This window comes from Schistocerca piceifrons, chromosome 3 (assembly GCF_021461385.2).
Source record: "Schistocerca piceifrons isolate TAMUIC-IGC-003096 chromosome 3, iqSchPice1.1, whole genome shotgun sequence".
Taxonomy (NCBI): domain Eukaryota; kingdom Metazoa; phylum Arthropoda; class Insecta; order Orthoptera; family Acrididae; genus Schistocerca; species Schistocerca piceifrons.
The window spans coordinates 878,405,025-878,418,926 of NC_060140.1; the positions used below are offsets into that span (position 1 = coordinate 878,405,025).

At 38.3% G+C, this 13,902-nt stretch overlaps 1 protein-coding gene across 1 annotated transcript in view; it reads left to right on the top strand.

Moving 5' to 3' along the window:
• The window catches only part of LOC124787906 (tripeptidyl-peptidase 2), a 281,148-nt gene that overhangs the window by 138,139 nt on the left and 129,107 nt on the right, over positions 1-13,902 (top strand). Inside the window, exon 9 of the mRNA XM_047254886.1 lies at positions 4,736-4,969. Within this exon, the coding sequence (XP_047110842.1) occupies positions 4,736-4,969 (234 nt within the window). The remainder of the gene's footprint in view (positions 1-4,735; positions 4,970-13,902) is intronic.

Here is a 13,902-nt window from a genome sequence, read left to right on the forward strand (position 1 = left end):
AGGAGATATTGAACAGAATTTGAGAGAAGAGAAATTTGTGGCACAACTTGAGTAGGAGAAGGGATCGGTTGGTGGGGCATATTCTGAGGCATCAAGGGATCACCAATTTAGTATTGGAGGGCAGAATGGAATGTAAAAATCGTAGAGGGAGACCAAGAGATGAATACACTAAACAGATTCAGAAGGATGTAGGTTGCAGTAGGTGCTGGGAGATGAAGCAGCTTGCACAGGATAGAGTAGCATGGAGAGCTGCATCAAACCAACCTTAGGACTGAAGACGAAAACAGCAACATTGCTTAGCAACTGATTTCTTAGTTTATCTTGAAAATCCAAGGAGATATGTAGGTGGAAGTGGATAAAACATGTTATCTCAAGATAATTTGGGCTCATCACAAATCTCTGAAAGTACTTGTTACAACATAGTGTTTCACATAGAGAATAAAATTTTTAATTAAAGACAGAAATCGGACTGCAGCTATATACATATGATGGTCACACTAGCATGTTATTATAAATCTGCTTTTGTATCATAGATTGAAGCAAGGAGTGACGCACAAGGGGACCTGGCACCAGAGGCAGTAGTTTCGCGTTTCTCTCCGGACGTGCTTCTCACAGGCATTCTGCTTTTTGGAGCAAACTGTGTGTACTTGTGTTTCATTGCTCTTGTTCTCTGTTGGTTCAGTGACTTCTGGGAAATATGTTTCTGTCAACTGAGGAGGGTGGTGTGTTTGTGCTGGTTGGCTTGCATTAGGAGGGTCAACATAAAATTCAGTGAATCCTTTTTCCCCTCCTGATTTGCCATACAAAATAAAATAATTCTACACAGAAACTTCTAGCAAACAAAGATTTTGTTGTTATACTTCTTGTCTTCTGTGTACAGTATCCAATGCCATTCACTGATCGGCTCGAGAATAGTTGAAAGGAGTACCACATCTATCTTGTCTTTTCAGCGCAATGCTAGAACTTTTTCACTTGCAAATTCTGCCTGTTGTAATTTTATATTTTGTAGAAACTGTGGCATCTCTGGGTCATTTTTACTGTTCCATAACTATCAGTTAACCTCTAAATTGGTAATCTGCTAACTGTGGAGATGTGTAAAAGCTATCTACATCTATGCTCTGCAAACCACCTTGAGGTGTGTGGCAAAGGGTACGACCTAATGTACTACTTATTATGGCTTGTTCCCTATCCAGTTACATATGGAGTGCAGGAAGAGTGATTGTTAGATGCCTCTGTATGTGCAGTAATTACTCTAATCTTATATTATTGCTTTGTAAGCAATACGTTACAGAGTTGTATATATTCTTAGAATTACAGTTTGAAGCCAGTTTTTGAAATTTTAATAGACTTTCTCAGACTATCTTACATCTGTCTTCAACAGTCTTTAAACAAACCTGTAACCATTCATGCTACCCCCCTCTGCAGAAGTTCAATATCCCCTGTTAATTCCATCTAGTATTGGTCCCACACACTTGAGCTATATTGTAGAACTGTTCGCACAAGTGATTTGTAAGCAATCTCCTTTGTAGATTGATTGCACTTCCCCAGTATTCTACCAATAAAACAAAGTATACCACCTGCGTTACCCCCAACTGAATCTAAGTGATCATTCCATTTCATACCCCTACCTAGGTATTTGTATGAACTGGCTAATTCCAACAGTGACTCATTGATTATATTCATAGGATACTACGTTTCTTCATTTTGTGAAGTGCAAAATTGTACATTTCTGAACATTTAAAGCAAGTTACCAATCTCTGCACCACTTTGAAATCTTAAGATCTGGCTGAATATTTATGTAGCTTCTTTCAGATAGTACTGCATTATAAATAACTGCATCAAAGCCTGATTTTACTGTTAATATTGTCTGCAAGCTCATTAATATATAACATGAACAGCAAGGGTCCAACACACATCCCTGGGGCACACCCAAAGTTACTTCTATTGATGATGATGATGATGATGATGATGATTGTACATCCAAGATAACATTTTGCATTCTCCCTAACAAAAAGTCCTCAATACAGTCACAAATTTCACTTGCTACTGCATATGATTGTACTAATGACAATAAACATACATGTAGTATGAGTCAAATGCTTTTTGGAAATCGAGAAGTACTGGATCTACCTGATTGCTTTGATCCAAAACTTTCAGTATGCCATGTGAGAAAAGTGCAATTTGGGTTTCACATGATCGATGTTTCCAAAATCCGTGCTTGGGGTTGGCTGAGGAGGTTGTTCTAATCAAGATACTTCATATGTTTGAACTCTGAATAGATTCCAAGATTATAAAACAAATCAATGTCAAGGATATTGGATGGTACTTTTGTGCATCACTTCTACTAGCCTTCTTGTAGACTGGTGTGATGTGTGCCTTTCACCAAGAACTGGGCATGGTTTTTTGTTTGAGGGATCTGCAGTAGATTATAGTCAGAAGAGGGGCTAAGTCAACCACAAAGTCAGTATAGAATCTGACAGGGATTCTATTGGACCCTGGAGCTTTGTTCAGTTTTAACGATTTTGGATGTTTCTCAACACCACTGACACTAATACTTATTTCATTCGTCTTTTTGGTGGTACGAGGATGAAATTGGGGCAATTCTCCATTCATATTTTCTGTGGTATGAGGATTAAATGGTATATTCTTCTGGGTTTTCCTTTGTAAAGGAACATTTGAAAATGAAGTTAAGCATTTCAGCTTTTGCTTCGCTACCATTAGTTTCAGTTTCTGTCTGATTCACTAGGTACGGGACTTTAACTTTGGTGCCACTAACAGCCTTTGCATACAACCAGAATTTCTTTGGGTTCTGTGAAAGATCATGTGACAGTATTCTGCTATGGTAGTCATTGAAGACTTCATGTATTGCTCTCTTGACAGCCAAATGTGTTTCATTCAGCATCTCTCTATCTATAGCCCTACTATTTGTTTTACACTTATTATGCAGTAATCTCTGTTTCTTTAGAATTTTTTTTACGGTGATTATATATTATGGATGTTCCCTCCAATATTAACTGTTCTACTGGGTACATATCTATCTAATGCTGCATGGTCAACTATTCTTTTAAACATAGGGTAGGGCCACATGAACTCTGGCTGTGTTGAAAGTTTCAAGCTTCTCATTGAGTTATGACACTACAGATTTTTTTATCTAGTTTTCTGAACATATATACCTTTTCTGCTTGTTTTAGGTGTTCTTTGTACTTTGGTAATCATTGTTGCCCCAACTGCATCATGGTCTATGATACCAGTTTCAGTGTGGTCATCCTCAAGAGAGGTCAGGTCCAATGAACTTCTATTTTGAGTGGGGTTCCCAACTATCTGTTCTAGGTAGTTTTCAGAGAATGCATTTAGTAATATTTCACAGGATGTCTTACCATGCCCACCTCTAACAAAACTGTATTTTTCCCCGACTGATTGTTGGATGATTTTAAGTCTCCACCAGTGATTACAGTATGATTGGGGAATTAACGTTCAAGTGATCGGCAGTTTTCTCTAAAAGTTTTTGGTTACATCAGGATATAAGTTTGGTTGTCAATAGAAGCACTCAATTATTTTATGCCCACCCCTGGTACCGAGTCTTGCCCAACCTTGCTACAGTGTGGTTCTGAAAATGTCAAAACATCGCGTGATGCGATCAGAAAATTCATAAAGTCTGTATTCTGTTTTGTCTCCGTTTAAATAATCAGGACTCACACATACCTGCTAGATGATTCACACGGCATGTGGAATTTTATTAAATATCCTGTCCTTTCCATGGGGATATACTGTGCCCAACCCAGTCAGCCCCTGTACCAAAGTAGACTTTCATCCATCCCATTCAGGAACATGATAAGTTTTAAATTTATTTTCAAGGTGCCGGTAAACTTGTCAGATATAGTTCATTGTGGGATATGTATGATTTGCAGCATCATAAAATTCATTCTCAGAAAAATGAAGACACTTTTTGATTTAGCAAAACCTCTTGTAAGACATTACATAATTGAAAATGGAGTTGATATGCTTGGCCACAATGTCCAGTACATTTGCAATTCGGGTTACTGAACAACACTTTACAAAATGGTTACAGCAAGGAAAATTTGAAGCTCTTCACATGACGGTAGCAACAAATTACATCTGGTCACTGAAACACATTGAGTGATATATTTAGCTGTTTCCACCTTTCCACCTGTGTCATTCCCATCAAATCCCTGTCAGAAAAGGTGTTCAAATATTTCAAGTTTGTCATCGGCAAAATGAATCGTACAGCTGGGATTAGCTGTAAATGGAAATCGTGGTGGAGCACAGTCAGTATTTTGATCAACAACATTCCACAATCTGACCTGAGACAATCTATATTGGCGTCTTCCTCACAATCTTCCCCACTTAATTAAAGTTTGAAAGTGTTGTTAACAGATTCCGAAACAGGAATGTCTTCCCACTGCTCTTCTTCGCTGGTATAATAAAGTCATTTTAGCGAACTGTGAGCAGACATAATACTGCAACAGCTGCATCAAAATGCTATGAAACAATATGTAATCTTGCAAAAACTTCAAGAGTACAAGCCATAGCAATACACTGCAACACGACGACATTTACAATTTGGATGTTGGTGCAGGGATGCACAAAATTTGGAGGCATGAGTTTTCTCAGGATAACCAGTTATGAGGTTAATATTATGTAGTTTATTTGTCAGTGTTGTATTGTAGATTAATCACTTTTTTATATTCTAATATACTAATTATATGTTTTTCAGGAGTCGGTGCATATGTTTCACCAGATATGATGGTAGCAGAATACTCACTCCGTGAGAAACAACCGGGTATGCCATACACGTGGACATCGCGGGGACCTACGATAGATGGTGATTTTGGTGTGACCGTCTGTGCTCCTGGTGGTGCAATCACCTCAGTCCCTAACTTTACCTTAAGGAATAGCCAGCTGATGAATGGGACTAGCATGGCCTCTCCACATGTCTGCGGTGCAATAGGTTGGTAGAAAAATTAATTTCTGGCAGAGTGCTCAGTTTATCATCAGGTTGTTTTCACGCTGTGAAATTTGAAATGAAGTGAGTGGCCCATGGGGCAATTCAGAAAGTAAATGAATGTACACTGACAGCGTCACATAAAAAGGCATGTGCTGTAACCTTTGTTAAAACCAATAAAAAATTAAATCCAAACAGTGTTCTCCATGTGTAAAAGCTGCAAAATTAATCATTAAGAACTAAATTTTTAAAAGAGGATGATATGTTTGAGGCAACCTGTCTTTGAAATGTTCATTCAGTCTCAGCCATTAATGACTAAAAAGCTATTGGTAAAGTTAATACACACAGTCGGGGAGTGCAGATTGCTAATCCATGACTACCAGTCGAAGAGCTCATTCGGTTACAATCTGTGCTTTTTAGTTTATAATACAGTTGTGCCTGGAAAGTAAACAATGCGTAACAAATGAGGGTGATCAATTTCCCTTTGAAAAGTGTCCCAGGATCTCTGTCTAGAAACCAGTCATAATATTATCATGAGGAGATAATATACTGTCTTCTTCTACTATGGGAGACATTGTCACATGTGCAGTTTGCAGCACATCTGTTGTAACAAGCCTCTGCATTATTAGATTCGTGGTAGCTAACTTCATGTTTGTGAAATTGTCACAAATAATGATCACACTATTAAGCCAATGTGGTAAACCTGGCTGATACTATAGAAGGCTGTAAACGTGGAAGAGACCTGGAGACACCAGAAGGTTTCAGATATTATTGTACAGTGTGTCCCGTTTTTCTTGACCATCCTAAATAACTGTTTGTCCAGATGCAAATTACAGAATGTTTCAAGCAAATGTTCTTCAGCCATCAGGGGGACATCAATCAGCATGATAGCCTTCATTGTAGCTTTGTTTTTTACAAAGATATGAACAGCAGTATGACTTTTTTAAATGGTATCCTGTAAGTCATTTCCTCTCCTAAAGACCTATTCAAAAATGTATTAGTGTACCATTCACTGAAACACAAAGTTATTAATTACACAATTTTGTGTTTCAGAGAATGGTACACTGTGACACATTTTTTAATAGGTTTTTAGGAGAGGAAATGAATTACCGAATAAAAATACAGGGTGCATTTAAGTCATACCGCTGTTCATATCGTTGTAAAAAACAAAGCTAAAATGAAGGCAATCAAGCTGATTGGGTTCCCCATGACGGCTAAAGAACGTTTGTTTGAAACATTTTGTAATTTGCATCTGGACAAACAGTTATTTAGGGTGGTAAAGATAAACGGGACACCCTGTGTAGTGGTTAGACAGAGATTTAGGAACCAGGTTTTAAATTGTGAGACATTTCCATGGGCAGATATGGACTCTGAGCACAATTTATTGGTTATGAACCATAGATTAAAACTTAAGAAACTGCAAAAAGGCAGGAAATGGAAAAGGATGTAGATGAAGATGAAATCGAGATATGATACTGCGTGAAGAGTTTGACAGAGCACTGAAAGACCTGACTCGAAACAAGGCCCCTGGAGTAGACAACATTCCATTAGAACTACTGTCAGCCTTGGGAGAGCCAGTCCTGAAAAAACTCTATCATCTGGTGTACAAAATGTATGAGACAGGCGAAATACCCTCAGACTTCAAGAAGACTATAATAATTCCAATCCCAAAGAAAGCAGGTGTTGACAAATGTGAAAATTACCAAACTATCAGTTTAATAAGTCACAGCTGCAAAATTCTTACGCGAATTCTTTACAGACGAATGGAAAAACTGATAGAAGCCGACCTCGGGGAAGATCAGTTTGGATTCCGTAGAAATGTTGGAACACGTGAGGCAATACGGACCCTAAGACTTATCTTAGATAATAGATTAAGGGAAGGCAAACCTACGTTTCTAGCATTTGTAGACTTAGAGAAAGCTTTTGACAATGTCGATTGGAATACTCTCTTTCATATTCTGAAGGTGGCAGGGGTAAAATACAGGGAGCTAAAGGCCATTTACAATTCGTACAGAAAGCAGATGGCAGTTCTAAGAGTCAAGGGACATGAAAGGGAAGCAGTGGTTGGGAAGGGAGTGAGACAGGGTTGTAGTCTCTCCCCGATGTTATTCAATCTGTATATTGAGCAAGCAATAAAGGAAACAAAAGAAAAGTTTGTAGTAGGTATTAAAATCCATGGAGAAGAAATAAAAATTTTGAGGTTCGCTGATGACATTGTAGTTCTGTCGGTGACAGCAAAGGACTTGGAAGAGCAGTTGAACGGAATGTACAGTGTCTTGAAAGGAGGGTATAACATGAACATCAACAAAAGCAAAACGAGGATAACGGAATGTAGTCGAATTAAGTAGGGTGATGCTGAGGGAATTAGATTAGGAAATGATACACCTAAAGTAGTAAAGGAGTTTTGCTATTTGGGGAGCAAAATAACTGATGATGGTCGAAGTAGAGAGGATATAGAATGTAGACTGGCAATGGCGAGGAAAGTTTTTCTGAAGAAGAGAAATTTTTTAACATTGAGTATAGATTTAAGTGTCAGGAAGTCGTTTCTGAAAGTATTTGTATGGAGTGTAGCCATGTATCAAAGTGAAACATGGACGATAAATAGTTTGGACAAGAAGAGAATAGAAGCTTTCAAAATGTGGTGCTACAGAAAAATGCTGAAAATTAGATGGGTAGGTCACGTAACTAATGAGGAGGTATTGAATAGAATTGGGGAGGAGAGGAGCTTGTGAGACAACTTGACTAGAAGAAGGGATTGGTTGGTAGGACATGTTCTGAGACATTGAGGGATCACCAATTTAGTATTGGAAGCCAGCGTGGAGGGTAAAAATCGTAGAGGGAGACCAAGAGATGAATACACTAAGCAGATCCAGAAGGATGTAGGCTGCAGTAGGTACTGGGAGATGAAGAAGCTTGCACAGGCTAGAGTAGCATGGAGAGCTGCATCAAACCAGTCTCAGGACTGAAGACTACAACAACAAACAACAGGCTTTCACAATACTCCTTCCACCTTTCTGCTTTCCCTTCTTTCCTTAGGACTGGTTTTCGTCTGAGCTCTTGGTATTCATACATGTGGTTCTCTCTTTTCTCCAAAGGTCCCCTAGTGAGATAAGCCTCTACATCTTTACATTTGTCCTCTAGCCATCCCTGCTTAGCCATTTTTCACTTCCTGACAATCTCATTTTTTAGATATTTGTTTTCCCTTTTACCTGCTCCATTTATTGTATTTTTATATTTTCTCCTTTCATCAATTAAATTCAACATCTCTTCTGTTATCCAAGGATATCTACTAGCCCTCATCTTTTTACCTACTTCGTCTTCTGTTGCCTTCTCTACTTCATCTCTCGAAACTATCCATTCTTCTTTTGCTGTATTCCTTTCCCCTGTTATTGTCAGTCATTCCATAATGCTCCCTCTGAAACACTCTAGAACGTCTCGTTCTTTGTCTCGTTCTTTCACTTTACTCGAGTCCCATCCTCTTACATTCCCACCTTTTTGCAGTTACTTCAGTTTTAATCTACAATTGATAACCAATGGATTGTGGTCAGAGTCCACATCTGACCCTGGAAATGTCTTAAAATTTAAAACCTGGTTCCTAAATCTCTGTCTCACCGTTATATAATCTATCTGAAACATTCTAGTATCTCCAGGGTTCTTCCATGTATACAACCTTCTTTTACGATTCTTGAACCAAGTGTTAGCTATGATTAAGTTGTACTCTGTGCAAAATTCTACCAGACGGCTTCCTCTTTCATTGCTCTCCTCCAATCCATATTCACCCATTATGTTTCCTTCTCTCCCTTTTCCTACTCTCGAATTCCAGTCACCCATGACTATTAAATTTTCGTCTCCCTTCACTATCTGAATAATTTCTTTTATCTCATCATACATTTCATCAATTTCTTCGTCATCTGCAGAGCTAGTTGGCATATAAACTTGTGCTGCTGTAGTAGGCATGGGCTTTGTGTCTATCTTGGCCATAATAATGCATTCACTATGCTGATTGTAGTAGCTTACCCGCGCACCTATTTTTTTTTATTCATTATTAGACTTAGTCCTTTATTACCCCTATTTGATTTTGTATTTATAACCTTGTATTCACCTGACCAAAAGTCTTGTTCCTCCTGCCACCGAACTTCACTAATTCCCACTATATCTAACTTTAACCTATCCACTTCCCTTTTTAAATTTTGTAACCTACCTGCCCGATTAAGGGATTTGACATTCCACACTCTGACCCGTAGAACGCCAGTTTTCTTTCTCCTGATAACGGCGTCCTCTTGAGTAGTCCCCGCCCGGAGTTCCGAATGGGGGACTATTTTACCTCCGGAATATTTTACCCAAGAGGACGCCATCATCATTTAATCTTACAGTAAAGCTGCATGCCCTTGGGAAAAATTACTGCTTTCAGCCGTTCGCAGCACCAGCACAGCAAGGCCGTTTTGGTTAGTGTTACAAGGCCAGATCAGTCAATCATCCAGGCTGTTGCCCCTGCAACTACTGAAAAGGCTGCTGCCCCTCTTCAGGAGAGCCTATACTAGGGAAATGTTCTTCAGGGCAATATTATGGAAATGGAAGAGCATGTAGATGAAGATGAGAAGTGAGATATAATACTGCATGAAGAATTTGACAAAACGCCGAAAGAATAAAGTCAAAACAAGGCCTCGGGAATAGACACCATTGTGTTAGAGCTACTGATAACCTTGGGAGAGCCAGCCATGACAAAACTCTTCCATCTAGTGAATGACAGGTATGGAACAGGTGAAATACCCTCAGACTTCAAGGAGAATATAATAATCCAAATTCTAAAGAAAGCAGATGCTGATAGATGTTGAAGTTACTGACCTATCAGTTTAATGAGTCACGGCTGCAAAATACTAACACAAATTCTTTGCAGAAGGATGGAAAAACTGGTAGAAGCCGACCTTGGGGAAGATCAGTTCAGATTCCAGAGAAATAAAGGAATACATTAGGCAATAGTTATCATAGACCTTTCTTAGAAGGTAGGTTAAGAAAAGGCAAGCCTATGTTAATAGCATTTGTAGTGTTAGAGAAAGCTTTTGACAATGTCGACTGGAATTCTCTTTCAATTTCTAAAGGTGGCAGGGGTAAAATACAGGGAGTGAAAGGGTATTTACAATTTGAACAGAAACCAAATGGCAGTTACAAGATGTGAGAGGCATTAAAGGGAAGTGGTGGTTGAGAACAGAGAGAGAGAGAGAGAGAGAGAGAGAGAGAGAGAGAGAGAGAGGGGGGGGGGGGGGGTTGTAACTTATCCCTGATGTTATTCAATGTATACATTGAGCATGTAGTATAGGAAACAAAAGAAAAAAATTGGAGTCGGAATTGAAGTCAGGAGAAGAAATAAAAACTTTCAGTTTTGCTGATGACATTGTAATTCAGTCTTCAGTCAGAAGGCAAAGGACCTGGAAGAGCAATTGAATGGAATGGACAATGTCTTGAAAGAAGGATATAAGATGAACATAAACAAAAGCAAAACGAGGATAATGGAATGTAGTTGAAATAAATCAGATGATGCTGAAGGAATTAGGTTAGGAAATGAGACACTTAAAGTAGTAGATGAGTTTTGCTATTTGGGGAGCAAAACAGCTGATGGCCGAAGTAGGGAGAATATAAAATTCAGACTGGCAATGGCAAGAAAAGAGATTATGAAAAAAGAGAAATTTGTTGATATTGTGTATTGATTTAAGTGTCAGGAAGTCTTTTCTGAAAGTATTTGTATGGAGTATAGGCATTTATGAAACTGACATGTGGACGATAAACAGTTTAGACAAGAAGAGAATAGAAGCTTTCGAAATGTGTTGCTACAGAAGAATGCTGAAGATTGAGTAGATCACGTAACTAATTAGGACTACTGCATAGAATTGAGGAGGAGAGAAATTTGTGTCACAACCTGACTAGGAGGGATTGTGTGGTAGGCTACATGCTGAGGCATCACAAGATCACCAATTGAGTACTGGAGGGCAGTGTGGGGGTTAAAAATCATAGAGGGAGACCAAAAGATAAATATGGTAAGCAGATTCAGAAGGGTGTAGGTTGCAGTAGCTACTTGGAGATGAAGAGGTTTGCGCAGGATAGTGGCATGGAGAGCTGTGTCAAACCAGTCTTTGGACTGAAGACCACAACAAAAAATTCTTTCAAAAGAACATTAACTGTTGATACTGAGCAGTGTCATGTGAGTAACTTGTACTGTAAATATCAGTACTGATAAAAATAACTAGCAGTTTCAAGATTTTTAGTGTGCCCAAGTTCTGACAGCAGGAAGTTTTAGGTTAGGCTCACTGTGCTGACGTAAAATAAAAAGGCTGCCAAGTGGTGTAGGCCATGACCATCACGGATTTTGTTGAAAATTTTTGTGAACACTTGCACATGTTCCCCATAAACATTGGTAAAATTTCACGATAATTGAGCCAATACTTCAGGGGTATACTCATTTGAAAATCCCCCATAGTCAGCTATCAATAGAGTACCTGTTAGTTTTAGGCAATTCTAAGACATATTTCTGGCAATATTTTCTTAAAAGAAGCAAAACTAGGTCATCTTGTGCAACTTTTTGTACTCTAAGTTAAAAAATAGAAACAGATTTCATATGCGTTTTTCATACAGAAATTTGAAGTTAAGTTCTCCGAAAAAATAGGAGCTTGAAAATTGTGGAATTTAGCTTTTTATATATTTGAAACTAATTGAGAGATACATCTGAAACTCGGCATGTAATAACTTACCAATACAAGGTCTTAGAATACAAAATTTCGTTCTCCAGCTGCTTTCCAGTAGTTAACAAATTGAGTACAAAGTTGATGATTTTTCTAAAAATGCCAAAAATTTTTGTCCCACTTTTACGAAAGAGTATTTTGCAAACTCTCTCAAACCGGTGCAAACTGTGAAACCACAGAACGGAAAGCGATGCGTCTACATCCAGTCACTTAAACGTTATAAAGAGGTAAATAATTGACCAGGGTTCCAAAAATATGAGTGTTACATGGAGGAAACTGTAACATAGAGGAAACGCAGTAAAGAGGAAAATTTAACATTGTTTATATGGGCTTTTGGTCGGGACCGAAAAAAACGGACGTAACATAGGGGAAAACATTATATGGAGGAACGTTATAAAGAGGTTTCACTTGTAGTATGTCTTCACATTGTGTAATGCTTTTGATGTGCTACTTTAATTCTGGATTAATTTATAGCATACTTTGTGTTAGCATAGTTTGCTGTTAGGTTGGAACATTAGTATACTGATGAAAAATTGTCTAACTCTGTTGCTGTTGTCCATGGTGGCTTAACCACTGCTGGTTTCTTTTAAAGTGAGAAAACCAGCACCCCCATCACCATAGGGGCCATGTTTGACAGCTATGCAACAACAGCCAAGGGCGAGTTTCTTTACCACAGGTTCCCAAGTCTGATAATGGTTTCGTTATGCAGAACCCCAAGCTGATAATACATTTCTATAAACGTCAGACGCCAGAGCCACAGGTATAAGATGTCTCTTTTAAGATACTAACCTTATATTTACTTTATTATATTTACTTTTTCCACAGCGAGTACTAGACGATTTTAGAACATGGTAAAAGAAGCTACATTTAATTTGACTGCCAGTGGAATATGGGTCCATTTTCGATCCACTTCCTCTTTTGTTGTTGTTTTTTAGGACAACATATTTAAAGTCAAGTTTTTTCCTGCACTCATAGTGATACAATTTACATGACAAGCTCATTTCGGTGATTTGCTATTGTCAAATGCATGTCTTAACTGGTATGATGTGGTCCACATGGCATCTTGAAGTGTAAATGTTGGTTGTCTTTTTGTTATGTTCACATTATTTATGTTGTTGTTGTTGTTGTTGTTGTTGTTGTGGTCTTCAGTCCTGAGACTGGTTTGATGCAGCTCTCCATGCTACTCTATCCTGTGCAAGATTCTTCATCTCCCAGTTCCTACTGCAGCCTACATCCTTTCGAATCTGCTTAGTGTATTCATCTCTTGGTCTCCCTCTATGATTTTTACCCTCCACACTGCTTTCCAGTACTAAATTGGTGATCCCTTGATGCCTCAGAACATGTCCTACCAACCGATCCTTTCTTCTAGTCAAGTTGTGCCACAAACTCCTCTTCTCCCCAATTCTGTTCAATACCTCCTCATTAGTTATGTGATCTACCCATCTAATCTTCAGCATTCTTCTGTAGCACTACATTCTGAAAGCTTCTATTCTCTTCTTGTCTAAATTATTTATTGTCCACGTTTCACTTCCATACATGGCTACACTCCATACAAATACTTTCAGAAACGACTTCCTGACACTTAAATCTACACTTGATGTTAACAAATTTCTCTTCTTCAGAAAAGCTTTCCTTGCCATTGGCAGTCTACATTTATAGGTTTGCTTTTAATTTGCGTGATCTTGTAAAGTTGTTTTTTGATAGCGTTGGCTCCAGCAAAGCCTTATGTCAGAAAAGCTGTCAGAAAGTAACTTTACAGGATAACCAAAATTAAAAGTAAACATATAAATAATGTGGTTGTGCCGTAATAAAAGGACGATGAACATTTACTTGCCAAGACGCCATTGGACCACGTCATACCAGCTAAGATGTACAATTGACAGTGGAAAATTGCCAAAACGGGCTCATCATGTAAATTGTATCAGTACAAGTAAACAAATACACAGTGCAGTAAAAAACTTGTACTTGAAATAAAATTTATCGTTCTTTGACCTTATGCAAGCCATGGGCCCAGTGGAAAGGAAGGATGTGCTCATGAACTCGCACTCGTATGCGCTTACACATTTGTGAATTACGAAAGAAGAGTGAGAGATTGTAAGTTAGTGCAGTTCATGCCTATGTATAATCCATCACGAATCTGTTAATCACTAGTTGCTTGTCCTAATTACATGTTTTTTCTAACCTAAAATGCATATTGTTATAATG